At 40.0% G+C, this 17728-nt stretch overlaps 1 protein-coding gene across 2 annotated transcripts; it reads right to left on the bottom strand.

Moving 5' to 3' along the window:
• Positions 1 to 1626: 1626 nt before the first annotated feature.
• On the bottom strand, positions 1627 to 16570 carry klhl14 (kelch-like family member 14). 2 transcript variants are annotated; one of them, XM_007548699.2, is made up of 9 exons: positions 15818 to 16570; positions 14156 to 15056; positions 12451 to 12572; positions 7562 to 7651; positions 7006 to 7084; positions 6124 to 6314; positions 4411 to 4569; positions 3580 to 3737; positions 1627 to 2684 (listed from the first exon to the last, which is right to left on the bottom strand). In XM_007548699.2, the coding sequence occupies exons 2-9, from the start codon at positions 15031 to 15033 to the stop codon at positions 2544 to 2546; spliced, it is 1818 nt and encodes a 605-aa protein (XP_007548761.1). In that variant the 5' UTR covers positions 15034 to 15056; positions 15818 to 16570; the 3' UTR covers positions 1627 to 2543. The 2 variants fall into 2 exon arrangements, with proteins under 2 accessions (XP_007548761.1, XP_016525130.1); XM_016669644.1 differs by lacking the exon at positions 15818 to 16570 and having other exon boundaries at positions 14156 to 15797.
• Positions 16571 to 17728: the final 1158 nt, after the last annotated feature.

Below are 17728 nucleotides of genomic sequence, written 5' to 3'. Positions count from 1 at the left end.
AATTAATTTTAACTTATTTTTTTTATAAAACCATTATTAAAATTTTGCAATTTCTTCTGTAGCTAGCCCAATTTTTTTTTCTTTCTCCCCAATATTGTTGCGTCATATATTTGACCAATAGATTAACAGATAACGCTAAGATATGACGCTGGCTCCGCCCCCAACGCTGGAGTAGAGCAAACCTTCAATAAACAAACAATGTTGCAGAGGTAGTGAAACTCAACGCCATACATTTTTTTTGAGTAGGTTTTCCCTTACCAGTCAAACACTAGGGCCAAGATGATATGCATGAAAATTCTCCAACGAGTCCTGCGTCAGTTCTGTAAGGTTATTAGCGGGAAACAATGGAGGAATCAAATTTAAAGTCCAAGACTTTTGCAGCCAGAGGGAAAAAATGAGGGGCACAAAGTCTAGTTGGATGCGAGTGTGAAAGCTGTGTCCGACGCATTTTGCACCTACAAAACAGGTGAGTATTACTTAAATAATACTGGCTTGTGAAAATCTGCCATGATGGAAATGCTTAAAAATAAACAGTAGCATAAAAATGTGCTTAAATGTAAATTCCGCGGTAACTGCGACGTTTTCATGCTACCACAGAGCTACCATTGGAATTTACACACATAAAATATAGCATAACTACCTTCACTCATTGATCTTTTATTTCACTATCATACGGTGTCATTATGACAACAGCAACAGTTACCTTCCTGCAGAAGAACATAGTTGCCCTCTATCACGGTTTCATTCAACTGGACTTGAGTTCGGCTGCAGGCCTTGATCCATTTCTTGCATTATTCCAGACTCTGTTTGGGTTTTAGAAATGCAATGAGTTGTATTCCGCCATCTACACGCTCTCGGTGACGACTGATGATACTGCATGCTCCCTACTGACAATGTTTGACCATGATTTCAGATTATTTTCCTGGAAATCTCTATGACTGCAGCAGGTTAGCGATGGCTACGATGTTGCAGGTTTAGTTTCTCCAGATAAGGGGCGTGGTCTGTGGGACATATTGCGACCGCCGATTGGTCAGTTACTGACAAACCCCACAGAATGATTGGCAGATGGCATTATGTTAATTCTACGCAGTAAACAGATCGGGACGCAATACTGACTCCTGCTGGACACTGCAGTTAATTGTGTTGGGGTTAATCATTTTATTTTATTTTATTTATTTCATCGTTTCATTTTATTGCTACTATTTATTATATTTATTATATGATAAAATACTTGAGAGCATATGCATCATATTTATTCCAAGTTCTCTTTTTGAGAATATCATCACAAACAGTCATTTTGATCATCAATCGTTTTTATTGAATTTTTTTTCTAAAATGCCAAATACATAACAGGATTTGAGAATAAATCCAAAGTTGAGTGCACAAAAATGTTTCACTGCAGGCGGTTTATGTACAAGAATGAAATCAACAACTTTTTTTTTTATTACAGAATTCAACGGCATTTATATTTAGAGTCAATTTTATGCAACCTAATAACGTTGACAAGACTGGATTCATTTGCACAGAAGATATCTCTTAAACACGGCACATTGATTTAATGTACAAATCAGTGAATTTTGCTGAGTTGAAAGTGCATCAAAGACCACTGTGTGCTCTCTTGTTTTCTTAATTACATTAAACAATTAAACCATGTGGTCTCATAAACAGACCTGCATCTGTGAACTTCGAGAATGAACACCCCAAATATCCTCCACATACATTTACCCAGAAAATTATACTGGTTAGCAATTCCAAATTGATTGTACCAACATTGAATAATATTAGTGTCAATATAATATGAGTCATCAATCATGATTCCTAAGCAGCTTTGTTGTGGCATCAAGACTAGTCGCCACAAACGTCTGGCAAGAATTAACTTGTAAAAAAAAAAAATATTCAGTTTAAATGTACATTATCAAGACAAGTTAAAATACCAACTTGGAGCAGCTCTTTAGTTCACTCTTTCTGTTTGCCAACAGTTTTCTGGAAATGTCCCTTTCAGATGCTCAAATATGTACATTTTCCTAAAGAGACAACGTATTTGTTACGCAAGTGAACAACCCGGACAGAGAGCAATGAGTACAAACATAACCTTTGAATATTTATACACTTTTAATTCACCGAGCCTCCTCAAAACGTAATCTGGTGACGATGCCTCTACTGACTACAAGGTACAATGGATCTGAAATGCTATAATTCAGCTCGACACTATGCGTGCGATGGAAGAGAAGCCAAAAACACTTGCAAACTGTTTTAAATAAATAAAATCAAGTATGGGACAGACTATTTCTCAGAACAGATGATTCATTTTAGATACATGAGTTACCTCATCCTCTCCCCCCTCTCAATCCATCAGTAGAGAATAATGAAAGTGCTCTTGTCAAACCTGTAAAAAAATAACTTTTACACCACAACCGGGCTAAAGCTGGAGAGTTTTTTTTTTGTCACAAAATTCTTGACAAATGTTTTGCTTATTGGTGGTCCTCCCCCCAGTCGCCCCGCTGCTGCTCGTCCCCCTCACCGCCCATTGGCTGGATTAGTTGTCATTTGTTGAAAGGAAGGCAGGCGGGTAGGATGACCGTGGAGCAGGCCGGGCCTGCCAAAGGCTCCGCCACCTCTCCCTCCAGCTCCGTCCACGTTCCCTTCTCTGGGCTGTAGCAGATGGTCGAAGACTTGTAGGCGCCCTGAGGAATGGGGAGAATCAGACCGTTCCTTTTATTCCTCTCAATGTTTGGATTTGTAACCTCAATCTTTCATGTTTTATTGGGATTTCATTTGATGGACCAACACATACTTGGGAGGTGGAAAATGATGAATGCTTTTAAACATTTTTAAGAAAACACTTCTGAAGAGAACAGCATGTATTAGTGTTTAATCCCCTTTACCCCGATAGCCCTAAATAAAATCCACTGCAACTGATCCCCGTCAGAAGTAATTTAATCAGTAAGCGGAGTACACACGTGTGTAATTTGATCTCAGTATAAGATACTGAGATTTATTATCAAAACTACTTTCATTGTAATGAAATAAATAATAATAATAATAATAATAATAATAATACAAACAACAAGCAAAATAAAAGGTTAACAGAATAAGCAATGAAATCAGAAAACAAAGGCTGGCCTAATATTTCAGGACAATTGTTAAGACGCATAAATTTCTAAAACATACTTTTAGAAAAGTTATGTTTTAAAAAATGAAGCATGAGCGAATGCCTGAAGGTTTGAAATGAACAAGACTAGCTTAAAACAAAGCCTGGCTATCAGGAAGCAAAACGTGATAATATGAGGGCCAAGTGTCAAAGTGAATTTTTTCTATTATTTTACAGGCTGCTTTACTACGGACTTTCATAAATGCAGCATACTTTGGAAAAGATGGAGAGCTGTGTCTGGGTTTAAATGTATAAGAGTGATCACATTCCCTCTGCCGTCTGCATTTGTCACGCAGCATTTTTCTAACAGTAATTTGAAACGAAACTAGAAATAGTTTACCAAGAGAATAGTGTGTTTTCAACCACCATCAGCCACTGGATATGTCTGCTGCTTTATGTTTTTATTTACTGCAAAGTACATTTACTACCATGCTCCAGCTGTAGCCACCCACGAGGAAGATGCTGTCATCCAACACGGCGCAGCCCGGACCACTGCGGCCCTCGAGTATCGGTGTCTGGAGGATGTTCCACTGGTCAGCTTTTGGGTCGTAACACTCGACCAACATAACATCTAGATGGGAGAAACCTGTCCAAGCAAAAGGAGGAAGAAACAGAAGAATGTATAAACTGTGCAGACATTCTATATTTTACAATGAACCTTATATTCTGAGATTAAAATCAAAATCTCCCAGTAGAGAAATCAGGTTTTTTTTTTTTTGTTTCTGTGTTTTCTTTCTGCTGTTTTTGAGTGGGCATGTTGAAAAGGGCTACGTTAAGTACCTCTGTGAACAAATTTGTATTGAGAGGAACACAAATGGACAAGTAGGTCTGGTGTCATCTGGTTACACTGCCTGGCAACTGGCACAAAAATGTAACAAAAAATATAAAGCAGTCTTCAAAAATCAAATAACTTTAAGTTATGAACAGCCCACACACACTGTTGGAACACATTCAAGTCACCAACATTTCATTCTAAACCATACATTTCTATAAAAACAAAAATGGACACTTTGTCTCTAAGAGCATGTAAGGACAGTTGCAAAAAAAAAAAAAAAGCTTGCATTTACTTTCTGTCTGCAGATTGAAAGATTTCTTTCATCAGTTCTGTTTCAGATTTTGCATTCTGAATGGTAGAGTAAGGGTGCACTAGTTGACGAAGGCCAGCACCTGGGCATAGCAGCCAAACAATTTGTATACAACTGTAACAAAGGGCACAAATTGCGACCCTTTGTCATTTCCTGAAAAGCCTGAGCGCTCACCTTTCAAATGGTTTCCACCGATGGCATACAGACGATCGTTCATCCCAGCCAGGACGTGAATGGCGCGCTTTGTGTTCATGTCCTGTTTTCTAGCCCAAACATCCATTACGGGGTCATAGCAGTAGAGCCAGGACACATACTCGCCATTATGCACGCCACCTGTAACATGTAATCACAACCCTGTGTTGCTAATAAAGTCAAAGTATAACTTGGTTGCAAAAACGCAGTGCTTGTGCTTTGCGCGATATATAACGAGGTAAAACCATTCAATGAAATAAATGCAAGGAATACCTAATGATTTTAAGGCATGGAGAGAGATTATACATTTTTGTTACAATCACATTTGCCTCTATAGGGGTATATTTGGATCTTTTGCTGAGTAGACGCTGTTTATTTAAAAAAAAAATTTTTTTTGTCTTTTTACTCTAATAGAGCATAATGTGTCACATTTAATGGCTGCTTCTCCCATCTGTTTTGTTCAAACAGGCTTGTGTCTTTGTTTGCATGTTTTAATGTCGCCACTATGACTGGAGTACAGATGAGTCAGTGCTACTAAGATCTGGCAGAAAAAAAATAAGGTTTCAGTTTGTGACATTCTGCATTTTGAATGACGGATCAAATAAAAATGAAAGGCCCCTCAAGCAAACATGTACTCTCAAAACAAATAATACCAGGAACCAGGGTGGCTGTGAAGATTTTACATTAGCATGATTGAGTAGATTTTAGTCTACCTCCTTTTGTGTTACTAAATACATCAGCAATTGAAAAACAGAGTTTGTTCTTGCTTGTCCCGCACACTCTTAACACTGTGCCCTGAACACATCATCCCCACCGTGAACATGGCGGAGACGATTTGTTTTTCAGAGACGGAGAGAGAGGTGGGATAGAGTTGATAAGAATGTGGATGTATGTGTCTATATACAGCGGAAATCCTCATTCAGTAGGATGAAAATATGGCTGAATACTATAGGACATATTTGTGAGTTGAAACGGCTCAACCGAAGTCCTAAATCCAAGTGAAAGTCTTTAGCGAGACTTGAAAATTGCTACTCGGAAAAGCTCTCCATCCTAACTGAGTGACCCGTTTTGCAAATTGCAGAGTGATGTAGGGATCCTGCGGTGGTGAACAAAAATGCAGTCCACACTTTGAAATGTTTATTTTGTTTGAATTACAGTTTTCAGCTGTAATGTGGCAAATATGAAAAAGGTTCAAGAGGGATGACTACAGTACCATTATAAAAGCGTTGCCGTTTTAACATTCATGTTTTATTTTACATTTGCTTGTTTCAACACAGGTTTTTAACATAAAATGACGTTTATGCGTTTCAAAGGATGCAACTGTAGATATGCAAAATTTACAAGACAGACCCGCTTGTCAATGTTTGTGGCTGCATTTAACAGTGGAAAACATGTGGGGGTGTGCATTGAAATTCAAATGCAGCTGGATTATGACATCTATTAAAGAATTATTCTGACTCACTTTAAACTTTTTTTCAATGCAACATCATGATGTTCCTTTGCCTGAAGTGTAACATATGTTATTTATGCAAGATTTTTTTTTTTATGTAATTTCTGAGCTTCTGTTTCAGTAATAGTTTTCCAATTCATCGTGATTTATTGTGATTAAACACCTGACATCTTGCACCAGCAGTATGCCGTATAAAGCAAATGACTGGTAACCGTTGCTTACAGGTAACCTATTTTTTTCCTGACCTGATATGTAGATCTTGCCATTATGCACCGCTCCTGCATGTGCAGCTAAAGGCTGTGGCAGAGATGACACGTAATTCCACTCGTTCGTCTCCAGGTTGTAGGACTCCACGCTGGAGAGGTAGCCCGTCTCGTTCCGACCTCCGATTACGTACAGGTGCTTGTCCAGGCGGCAGGCAAAGAAACTGGCTCTCCTGAGGAGGAGGAGGAGGAGGAGGAGTCAAACATGCAATATCATCTATAACCCCCTATCACACTTTTATGCTTCTACCTTCTCTGTTTTGATGGAGGGGATGAGAACATAAGAAATGAACACACATCTCTTTTTTTTTACATATAAACTGTAGAATGTCACTAGATAAGTCAGGTTATCGCTGATTTTTCAGATAAGTGGAAACCACGTGTCTCTCCACCCATATGGTTGGTCTTCTTTGTCAGTTTTGCAGTTTTGGTTTCAATAAATTCGACCACACAATTAGGATACTATTTTGAGATATCCTTTTTAGAGAGCAAAACTACCCAGGAACAAGTGGCTGTTGGCTTCTCCAAATGCCAAGCCGTGAAGTGTACACCGCAGTTGGATGCCACTGCTTTAGGATCAATGCAACTGCCAAAAATGACTTTAAGTGCTGCTTCAATTTAAAGGTAAAATCTATCTTGTGAGCTAAGACCTGTGTTACAAAGTGAAAGACATTCAAGAAATGCTGTGTGCTCTTCAAAATGTGAGCAAACTTCTTTGGCAAACTGTTCTTTTCCTGGAGTGAAAGAAGCTGCATTATGCACATAGTTAAAAAAAATATTATTTTTACTCAATTTTCTCTGATGTTTACATTTGGCTCTTTTCTAAACCTGTCTCTTTTAAATTTAGACGAAAAAGTTACAAACCTTTCCTGCATGGGAGGCAGCTGAATCCAGCTGTTGAATCTGGGGTCATAGCGGCTGACGAAATTAGTACTGTGCTTCCCTGGAAACAAACAAACAAAAAAAAAAAGAAATCAAAATAAGTGGTACCATTCAAATGATTTCAGTTTTATACTAGTTAAAATTATTTAGTGAGAATAAAGCAGAACCAAAGTCAAATTTCTTGTTTGTGTACATAAATTTGACACACAAAAAAAAGGCTGATTTTGACTTTGGGTTGGGGGCAGGAAACTATAACATCTTTTGTAAAGATTAGATTTAATCTCTAAGCTTTGAACAGTTAACACTACCAGTGTTTCACAAAAAGTACTGGTAGCACCCCATAAATATTCCAGTGATCGCTGCAGTTAGTTTCCTGTTCCAATTGATGACGAGTGTTTACTGGAGTGCTGTTTGTTCACTCAGAGCTGACCTAACCCTCGAACGAGTGTTTACAACCACCTGACGGTACATCACCTTTGGCGGATTTTGTGGGAGAGTGAAATATTTGTTGTGACTGTATTTTGTGGTGGTGCTGTACCGTTTGGGTTCCACTGGTCCTCCCCACCCAGCAGCAGCAGGAAGTTCTCCACCTCTACCACGCAGTGATGAGCGCTGTTGTAAGGCATTACTGAACAGCAAACAGAAAAACAGGTCAGTTACTGTAATGTGTGGTGCAGCGTCTATCATGCTGCATATTACACTTGGTCTGATGTTCTGGTATTTATAGTCAAGCGAGTACATTTTTTTTTTCTCCAATTTTTTTCCAAGGTTTTTACGTGTTTCAGAAAGTTAAAATTAAAACCTATTAATTGCATGGAAGCAGTTGTGAAAATTGAGATTTTGCAACATGTTGATATTGAGATGAGAACGATGACTCAATAGTGCAGCTTTAATTATTGCAGAGTTGGTGTTCTGCTAAAATATGCCACAGCAGTAGATCTTCCAGAGATATGCTATGTCGCTCCAATAAAGATAAACTGCAGAATATCATGGTCTTTATTTTAAAAAGTGTTTGACGTTTCCCTCACTGCAGCTGAGGGAGGATTTTTCTCCTATGTATGTTTTTGTGCTCCATGTCTCTCCTCCGTCTCCTTCTGCTGAAGTGACCCCATTGAGATGTAGAGAAATGGTCTTAGGTGACAGTCATAATGAACATGATCGTGTTCACTCAATAAATCTCGGGCCCGGTGCTTTTTGAGCACAAATCAGTGAAATGTTAAAGCCCACCTGTCTGTCTCCATCAGTCATTTCCACTGTCACCTCCCCACCGCCTGATGGATCACAGTTGCTGCAAAATTAGACAGCCTTGAATCTCATTTCTTTCCAATTGGCCTCTCCCTGCAATCTCACTCAGGCTGGATGACATGTGCCGGTCCTCGACGGGAGGGGAAGTCTCAGATAGGAACTAATGCTACATACGCTAAACACAGCTTTATCTCAGATGAGGGGGATTAGGCTGCCTGCCTTCAGTGCACCTCAAAGAGAGGTTCCATACAGCTGCCAAATTCTCTCACATGCTATTTACATTATCATTCAGTCAGCAGTATATAGGACACGGATCGGCAGCTTTTTATTTAGCATCTAGTGCCTGTACATGCAAAAAAAAAAAAAAAAAGATCATGTACTGATACAGAAGATTATTGGTCTACAATGTCTAAGTGTCAAAGTTTAAGGTATTCTAAGAAGATCTGAAAGATTCTGGTGGATGTTGAATATGAGGAAAATAAATAATAAGACGGAAGGAGAAAGCATACCAATCATGACTCCCTTATGGAAATATGACCTTGTTTCCATATTTTTTTGTCACACCACCACTATACAGTTCAAAATGTTTGACTGGAGCTGTATGAGCTACAGCAGGTGTCCAAAGAGCCAGTTTTACTTTCAGTCCAGCTAAATCAGTGGTTTAGAGCCACTGTTAGAAAAAGACAACTCATTATTTTTGATATCTACTATAGAAAAAGTGTTATCTTTTTTAAAGAACCATCTATTCATTTCTGTTATTTCATTTTTTATTACTAAAGAAAAACAACACTTTTTCAAAGAGAAGATTAATCCACTTTGTCATACGTGGAAAATATGTGAAAATAATTCATTAAACGAAAGCACATAGTGGCCAACCTGATGACAAGAAAAATAGATCTAAAATTATATTTATTTCTGTCATTTTGTGGTGGAAATTAATTGTGGAAATAACTGAAAAACTGTTAAAACAAGCATTTGTTTTTATTTTTATGTTAAAAATCAACCGTTGGTTCTTAATAATGTTTTAGCTAAAGCTATCTAGAACCAATGTTGGTTCTTTCATTGTGGGATGAAAGAACCACTCACAGCTCTGAAGCCGCAGGTTGCAGACCCCTGTTCCAATTATAAGTAATAAAACAATTATGAAATGGAAGAAAAATAATACATTGTGTTCTTTTTTCCCAAACAGAAATGTGAAAATTTGGTGTGCATACATACTGAGCCCCAATAAGCAAAACTGAGTGCAACCAAGCAAAAGTTGCACTGTTGCTGCTGTTCTGTGAAAGCCTCAGAAGATTTTTTTACAGAAGAAAACTGCCTCATAAAAACGAAGGAACACTGCAGATAGGTCAGGGATAAAGTTATAGAGAAGTTAAAATAATAGATTTAAAGGTCTTACAAGCATAGTACAGATTGTCATCTGGAAACTTAAATAATATGGAACAATTGCAAATCTACTAATATATGTCAGTCCACCTAAACCAAAAATCCTGGCAAATAATTCGCAGCCCAGGTTGTTGGGAAAATGTTGACAGAAGAACTTTAGCTTTTACGAAATATAGACAAGGAGAAAGACAGTGTTTTAAGAAAACCATAAAAAGAAAAATCCTTCTGTAGTTTGTAAATATGTAGAAGAAAGTTCTTTGGTAAGATGAGGCCAAAACAGCCGAAAATGTAACACTGCACATCACTTTGAACAACACCATGAAACATGGTGGTGGCAGCATCATGGCGTGGGAGTTGTTTTCTTCATCAGGGTCGGAGAGGTTGGTCGGAGGTGATGGTAAAACATCTGGAGCTTAAAACAGGGCAATTCTGAAGGAAAACCTGTTAGAAGCTGAAATGACTTGAGAGATGAACGGATGTGCATCTTCCAGCAGGAAAATAACCCCTAGACAAACACTCTGAGCTGCAGTGGACTGGGTTTAGATTAAAGCATTTTTGTGTGTAAGAATGGCCCAGTCAAAGACCAGCCGTAAATTCGATTAAGATTCTTTGGTGAAACTTGACAACGGATGGTCTGCTTCTAATCGAGCCGAGCTTCAGTTTTTTTTGTTTTTTTTTGGGGGGGAGGGGATAGTTTCAGTCTATCAGTACACAAAGCAGTAGAGACTTTCCACATAAAAAGCATCAAAAGGTGGTTTTACATAGTATTAACTGAGAGCAGCTTGGTCTATCCCATACAATTCTCTAGAAAACACACTGATGTTTTCAGCAGTAATGTAACAAAATATTAAAAAGTTCATAGGATATGAATACTTTTGCAAGGTGCTCTCTCTCTCTCTCTATATATATATATATATATATATATATATATATATATATATATGCACACACACACATGTCTGGCCATTTGCTCCCTTCCTTTTACTGACCCCTCTGGGTCAACAGCCATTCAGGAAGCAGAATAACCAGGTGCACTACAAGATGGGTATCACTGCTGTCTACAATAAGCTCTAGGGCTCACTAGAGGGAGTCAGAAGCCTCTGCATCGAAGCCACAGTGTTGGCTGGTTGAATGATTTCACAGCTAATGCACCACTGCTGCTTATGTGCCTTTGACAACAACACGATCAAATCATGCTAAGGAGAATCCCTTTGTTCCACAAGGAAACATACCACCGTTACAATCCTTTGTTTTAGTTTTTCAGAGCAGGTTGTTTTAAGAAAGGGAGACAAATTTTGCCCATTAACGAAGGCTGAATCCCTCCCTGCCTTTGTCTTGTGTTCGGCCACGCTGCTGTGGGTACACTAGATGGCAAACTTTCCACTAGAATCGGCAAGCAGCGGGCATCTCCGACACAGCGAGGGGAATCAGATTCTGCCTAAATTGTGTTGATGAATGTCTTAATCAAAGGCTGTCCCTCTCAGGTTTCGCCTCATTGAAAAGTTATGATTGAATGTTAATAATCTTCTATTCCACATCCATTGTGAGGAAGCTACATCAGGTGGTCACTGATGTGTTAAGGGGATGATTTTGCAGTTTTGTCCTTCCACTTGGCCACGGACCATTTGAGTGTTAACTTTTTAGTCGTGAGCGTCAGAAATCCCTGTTGACCTTTTGCTTGTTGCAGTTTATGCCTGCGAGTGTGAGTTTAATGAGAAAATGACAATATATACGCCAGTGAGCTTCATATGCATGCCTCCGCTGGTAAAAATGAACCCTTACAGACCAAAAATGAGCTTAAACAGCTTTTTTTTTCTTTTTTTTTTGCCAAGGCAGCTTAGGTCTCATAACAAGGTGAAGTCGAAAAGAAAAACACAAATTAAAACAGATACACTTACGTTTGAGCCCCTCCACCCACCTCAAAGAGACAAAACACAGCAATGTATGATATGTATGAATGGAGAAAAGCAGCTGAGATATGACTCCGACAAAAACAAGGGACAAGAACTCAATATGTCCAGCGATGAGGACGCAAAGGAGAAATGTAGTTTCCCAGTCGCTCTGCTCTTGACCTTTGCAGTGTGGCAAAAATATAGTGGTGAGCCTCAAAAGGTCAGAGAAGACAGCGAGGTAGCAGACATATGGACACTCCATAGAGGTGAGAGCAGTATGGATGTGTTTGCACATTCCCAAAGGTCTCAAATATCTCCTGTTCAGAACCCAACGTTTCTTCAAAGGGACACAAAACATGACAAGTTTGTTTAAAGATTACAATTCAATTCATATGTCTCTCATTTGTGGCATCAAGCCAATTAATATGTGCATTAACTCAGCTTGCAAGTGACACAAGGTCAACAAGTTGACTGCCACCCCATGCAGCAGTATGCACAAGTGTAATTTAATCCAACCATTGATCAATGCGAGCAAAAAATCATGTTACATTTAGAATCTATCGAGGGCAGATGTCATTTCTTATTGTTCCGTCTCTGCCTGCAATAGATCATTAGATCCAAGCAAATCTCATCATGCATCCCGCCAGCGTATTTCAGCAAAAACAAGGGAACCCGGGCATGAAGCTCCACAATGCTGTGAAGTCACGCTCTGATTAAAAACTTATATTAAAAGTGATGGTGATACATTATTACCTGAAGGATTTAGGGAACTCCTTACTCTCATTTTCTGCGGAAATTAACCCGTGTTAAAGTCATCCACAGGAACAACTATTTCTCATCGTAATAGCCACTGAAACAAGACGCCTCGGGTGCAGAGGAGGCGAGAGCCTTTTTGCAAACTCACTTGTGAGGATCTTCCATGTCTTTTTCTCGTCGTCATAGTACTGGACCAAATTGCTGGGAAGACGATCGGGTCCAGGAGGCAAACCACCCACCAGGAGCAGCATTCGCTTATTGGAACGGATTCTGTAATGCCAAAGGTGGAGGTTTTTCGAAAAAGAAAAAAGAAAAAAAGCATTCAGGACATTTTTTATTATCATTTCATATAAAAAATAAAAAAAAGCTTTTGCTTTGACTTTTAATTTCAATCTCCCCATAGCATGAGGTTATAATAAACCTTGTGAGCAAATTCATTACAATTAGCTGAATTTGCTCAATTGCCTATATATCCTTATGATGTGTTACTGAATGGTTATTGTACACTAAAGATGTGTTTTCAATTAGCTGTGAAGCGAGGATGGTCCTGCAGGGTGCCATGCTGGAGGCTAAAAGCACAGCACAGAACATAAACCTGACTATACACTGTCTCCATTTCATTGGCTACAGTCGTTCATGTGACTTCTCTAACCCAATTGTTGGACGTTTCCTGCTTTTTGTAGATCAAATATAACCTGAAAGAGGCACCCTTTACTGCAAATTAATTACCATTATTGGATTCTAAATTTCCATCAGTGCAGTTCTATAAATTTATCGCAATATGCAACGAAAACAATGAATGTAGCTTGTTTTTTTTGTTTTGTTTTGTTTTTTTACACTTGGGTAAATCACTGTTGTTTCAGTATATGTCGGAATATATGGAAGCCCTACAGAAATGTTTTTGGGGTAATTCATATGCAAATGAGGTCTTGGACATAAATAATAGTGATTAATTGAGAGGAGAGAAACACTGCCATATTAAACTAATTATGAGGAGTCTTGATTTGTTGCACATTTGGGTGACTATGTGGGAAAAGATTTATTTGGACAGGGAAGGAATAGACATAGGTTGCATTATGTTAAAAAAAACAGTAAAGTATAAACACAGGACTAACATTGATTCTAACAAACAAAAAAAAATGAATAATCTTAAAGGAAAATAGAGAAGTTTTATAAAATCACTCAACTTATTGCAAATGCAAGCTGCTTCTCAAACTGCCAATCCAGGCAAACATGAACATAATGTGTGGATAGTTTCACATAAATACTACATAACTTTCCCCACAGGCTAAAGAAATTGCTATAATAAAATACACAAAATTAGCATTAACTCTTGTTACATTTTTTTTTCCATGTAATTTCAATTCCAGGAAAACTCTTTCATTTGGATCATAAACTTAGTGCAATTACCATGTAATTACCATGGCAACAACTCAATTTCAGCATTTCAGGCTCTGTTTAATAAAGCCGCTTCCAATCAGTCACAGAAAATTCATAAAGATTTTGACATCTCGTCCACATTCATTTAAAATGAGTAACAAACATTTGAGGAAATAAAAAAAGGTTGTTTTGTTTTACATCTATCTTAGTTTGACACATGTCCACTTTGCTGTTATGAATGAAGTGCAGTAGAGAGTACATTAAAGCTCTACACAGCTGTCTTGTGTCAGAGGAAACGCCCCACCATCTTCATAATCTGACCATCAACCCTCAAAGGTCTAACTGGTCTCGTACGCTGTAGTTTCATTTGTTGTTACATTTCAGCACCGTAATTACTCTCACATCCCGCAGTTGTTTGAATTAATGTCTATGAGCTTATATCTCTCTTTTTTTTTTGCCTCTGTTATCCTCACCTGCTTGCCATGGTCTGCCTGCAGTGCTGTCTGAATGGCATCAGGTGGTAGTTCATGGCATCCAGCAGCAGTTTCTGGCACACGGGGTCACTCCTCATGAAGTCCACAGACTGCACCCTCTCCACGAGCTCTGGGGCGGGTATGAGGGCAAAGCGCAGCCTCTTCATGAGGTCCGGAGCGTAGTGCATGCGCGTCTCCCGGTCATGCTCCAGCCAGAGGACAGACATCTGGAAGAGAGCCAGCTCTGACTCCACTGGCGGAGGCAGAGCGTCCAGCATGGCACACATCTCCTCAAAGTTCAGCAGCAGTACATCCTCCACCAGGTACTTGTTGGCCAGCTTCTTGGTCTCGTCGAGCCCGTGCAGTGCAGCAATCTTGCAGATTTGCTTGTAGTTCTGCACAGAGATCTGATCATTGAGGAACTGCACACTTAGCTTGGTTATCTGGGGGATGTTGAGGATCTTGCTGACTGACAGCACCTCTTCCACTGTGTCCAGGGAAAGAGTAACATTGGCAGTGTAGAGGTACTCCAGCACTAGCCGTAGTCCGATGGAGGAGCAGCCCTGCAGGACCAGGTTGTTGATGGGCCTGGCACTGGTGGTCACCAGCTTGTCGTCTGGGGAGGACGAGGGGGTCCCACTGCTGCCCTGATCCCCCTTGCTTCCCTCATTGCTAATCACATTATGGGAGGAGAAGAGGGATCTGAAATACTGTGAGCAGGATGCCAACACAGCTTTGTGGCAGTGAAACTGCTGTCCCTGGGCAGTTAGAGTCACATCACAGAAAAGCTGCTTTCTCCACAGGAGGTTGAGCCCATGCAGCAAGGTGTCACTGTGCGTTGGGTCAAAGGTGGATGTTCGATCACCCGATCTGGACATGACTTCCTGACTGTGAACGCCACCTAGGCAACAAATAAGCAATGCAAGCCATTTATTTACACACCAAACATCTGCACCACAAGAGATTTCTCAGCAAGTTATCTTCCATCCGAGCAGCGGGTTAGGAAAACCTGCCGCCAGCGCGGCTTCTGGCGCCTCCAACTTTGGGATCTTGGTCGTAAAGCAGCAAACAGAAACGCAGCAGTACTTCCCACAAAGCGCCGCTCTTATGCATGCTCAGCTGAAGTGCGAGCTGCTTTTAGAGCCGGGGACGGAGCTCGGCGTGGAGCCGAGGGAGCCGGAGACGCTGCGGCGCTTTTCCTCTCCTTAACGCGGCTGAAGTTGTCGAGGGGAGCCGGAGGGGGGGGGACGAGAGAGCCGCCTCCTCCGCCGCGTTGGACCCGAACAACATGCAGCATCCAGCTATCTTTTCTCCGGTCTTAGTGCACACACCCCTCACACTGAGGACATTACACTGATTTACGGAGTCAAATACAAAAGCAATTAGTTTGTCTCCGAGCCGTCAGCAGCAGCAGCAGCAGCAGCAGCGGTAGCAGTGCGGGCGTAAAACGGACGTGAGTATTCGGATAATATTCGCATAAAAGCATCTCTCGGCAAAGTTAAAACACATTACGCGTCGCTTATTTTGTTTCTATTGCTTGTACACAAGCTGGTTCGGTGTGCGTAAACTTGGACCCAAACATGCCGTAGCGTTGTCCCTAAAAGCGCCTGTCACAACTAAATGATGTGAGCAGCTTTCCTGAGAATGGAAGACCAAACTTACCTGACTTCTGCTCTTCACGCCAAAAAAAAGAGAGAAAGAAAGTACGGTTCAGAATCCAAATATCTCCACAATATTCCTTTGTTCTTCTGGGGTTTTTTGTTTTTTTTTAAAGAATATCCCTTTCCTTTAAACTCTTTGTTCCGAGGTGTCTCCAAATAACCATTGGTTCCAACTCACAAAGTCACTATTTCAGGGTATTTGTTGACGTTGATCATTTGTTCTTCTGAATTAACAAGAAGTGTGTGAGTGTGTGAGAGGGAGCTGTGCTTTCTGCAAGAGAAGAAGAAGAAGAAGAAATATACGTGTGACAAATTATGCTACCAAGAAACAACACATCATTATCCTTGGGCCTGGGGCTCAGTGAGTCGTAACGAGAGTAATAGGAAATCCACGGTTGGGGAGAGAAACGGTCGTGCATGGCCGGTGGAGAGAGACCATGCAGGGGTATGGATGCTGGAGAGACTCGCAAAATTATGGCTCAAGGCTATTGTAAAAACTGTCGAGCGTAAATGACTGCGATTTCAAACATCTTTGGAAGAAAGAAAAGAGAAAAGGGGGGAGAAAAAAAACCGACTCTTTCCCTCGCTGTTATAGAGAGAACCGTCAAGTTTTAGTGCGCATTGCTAATTAGTCAATTTCTCTCTGCCTTCACAGCCCGACGACTTTGCTGCTGAGCTGAAACTGCTAATTTCTGGGACCAGCCTTTTTTTGGCTGTGAACTGGATGGATGAATGGCTTGTCTCGCACAAATGACAAAAAGCCCCTGCCTTAATCTCCATCGCCAAAATAACCCCCTCATCTCATTCTGCTCCTGCTAGTCCTTCAAAAGAAGATGCTTTGCACTAACACAAGTTTTGCATCTGTATAACAAATAGCATCTACCATGATGTCCATATTGTTTATATTGCGAAGTGGAAGCATTTTTAAATTCCTCCTCTCACTCTGTGACAAAGGCACCTCATGCAGCATCACAGCACACATCCTCTAAGTGATGCAAAGTTTACAGAAACAAGCACATAAAGTGGTTTATTATGAACTATGATGTTTGATCAGCTTATTACAAAAAATGAATTAATCACCTATTACTGGTTTAAGTTAATATATTCTTTAATTTGACAGAAATGAAAGCCTAAGATAAAGTAGAAACACCAAAAACACTATTGTGAACAGTGGTGGTGGCAGCATAATGCTCTGGGAATGCTTTCAGCTCCAGGGACATGCAGGCTGTTCAGGTTGTTTGGAACGTGTAGCTTAAAAAAAAAACAGGGCAATCCTGGAAACCTGCTATTGGAGCTACTTTCATAGTGCAAATATGTTGTCCTGATGCACCCTTCATAGAGTCATTGCACAGTCACAATATGATGCTGCCAACACCATGTTCCACCATGAGAATGGTGTGCTAAAGGTGAGGTGTAGTGTTAGCTTTCCACCACACATTGCATTTTGCAAGAAGTCCGAAAAGTTACATTTCAGCTTCATCTGACCAGAGGAGCTTCTTCTACATGTTTCTTGAGCTCACTTTCCACAATTTGCCAATCTTTCCACTGTTCAGAAAATTCAGATTTCTGAAATGCACTAACTAACTAGTTGACATCTCAACTGATTATCACAATAAAGACGAGGATCTCTGCGGCTCCTTCAGAGTTGCCATGTACATCTTGGCCATTTCTCCTTCCTCAGCCTTTCGGTTTAGATACATAGTCAATTTTTTGTTGGTTTACTGCTTATGCCACACTTTCCAATTTTGATTAGGGAATGAACATGGAGATAAAACTGTTTGATACATATTGAGATTAAAACACCAATTAGGTGATATCTGACAGCAATTAATTGCACCAATATTTATTTATAGGTATAAGAGTAAAGGAGGCTTAATGCACATCATAGTTTTCTGATATACTTATATTTATA

The sequence above is a fragment of the Poecilia formosa genome, unplaced genomic scaffold (genome assembly GCF_000485575.1).
Source record: "Poecilia formosa unplaced genomic scaffold, Poecilia_formosa-5.1.2 Scaffold27, whole genome shotgun sequence".
Classification (NCBI taxonomy): Eukaryota; Metazoa; Chordata; class Actinopteri; order Cyprinodontiformes; family Poeciliidae; genus Poecilia; species Poecilia formosa.
Note: the sequence above shows the minus strand (reverse complement) of the source record. Positions and strands in the feature narration are given on the sequence as shown.

What these genes read in the sequence shown, in the direction of transcription:
- klhl14 (XM_007548699.2), bottom strand. Translation starts at nt 15,033, where the DNA reads ATGTCCAGATCGGGTGATCGAACATCCACCTTTGACCCAACGCACAGT. An exon ending in AGGCAGACCATGGCAAGCAG is followed by an intron (nt 12,573 to 14,155) that starts GTGAGGATAACA and finishes TTGGCATTACAG; the next exon opens with AATCCGTTCCAATAAGCGAA. An exon ending in TGGCAAGATCTACATATCAG is followed by an intron (nt 4,570 to 6,123) that starts GTCAGGAAAAAA and finishes TACATGTTACAG; the next exon opens with GTGGCGTGCATAATGGCGAG.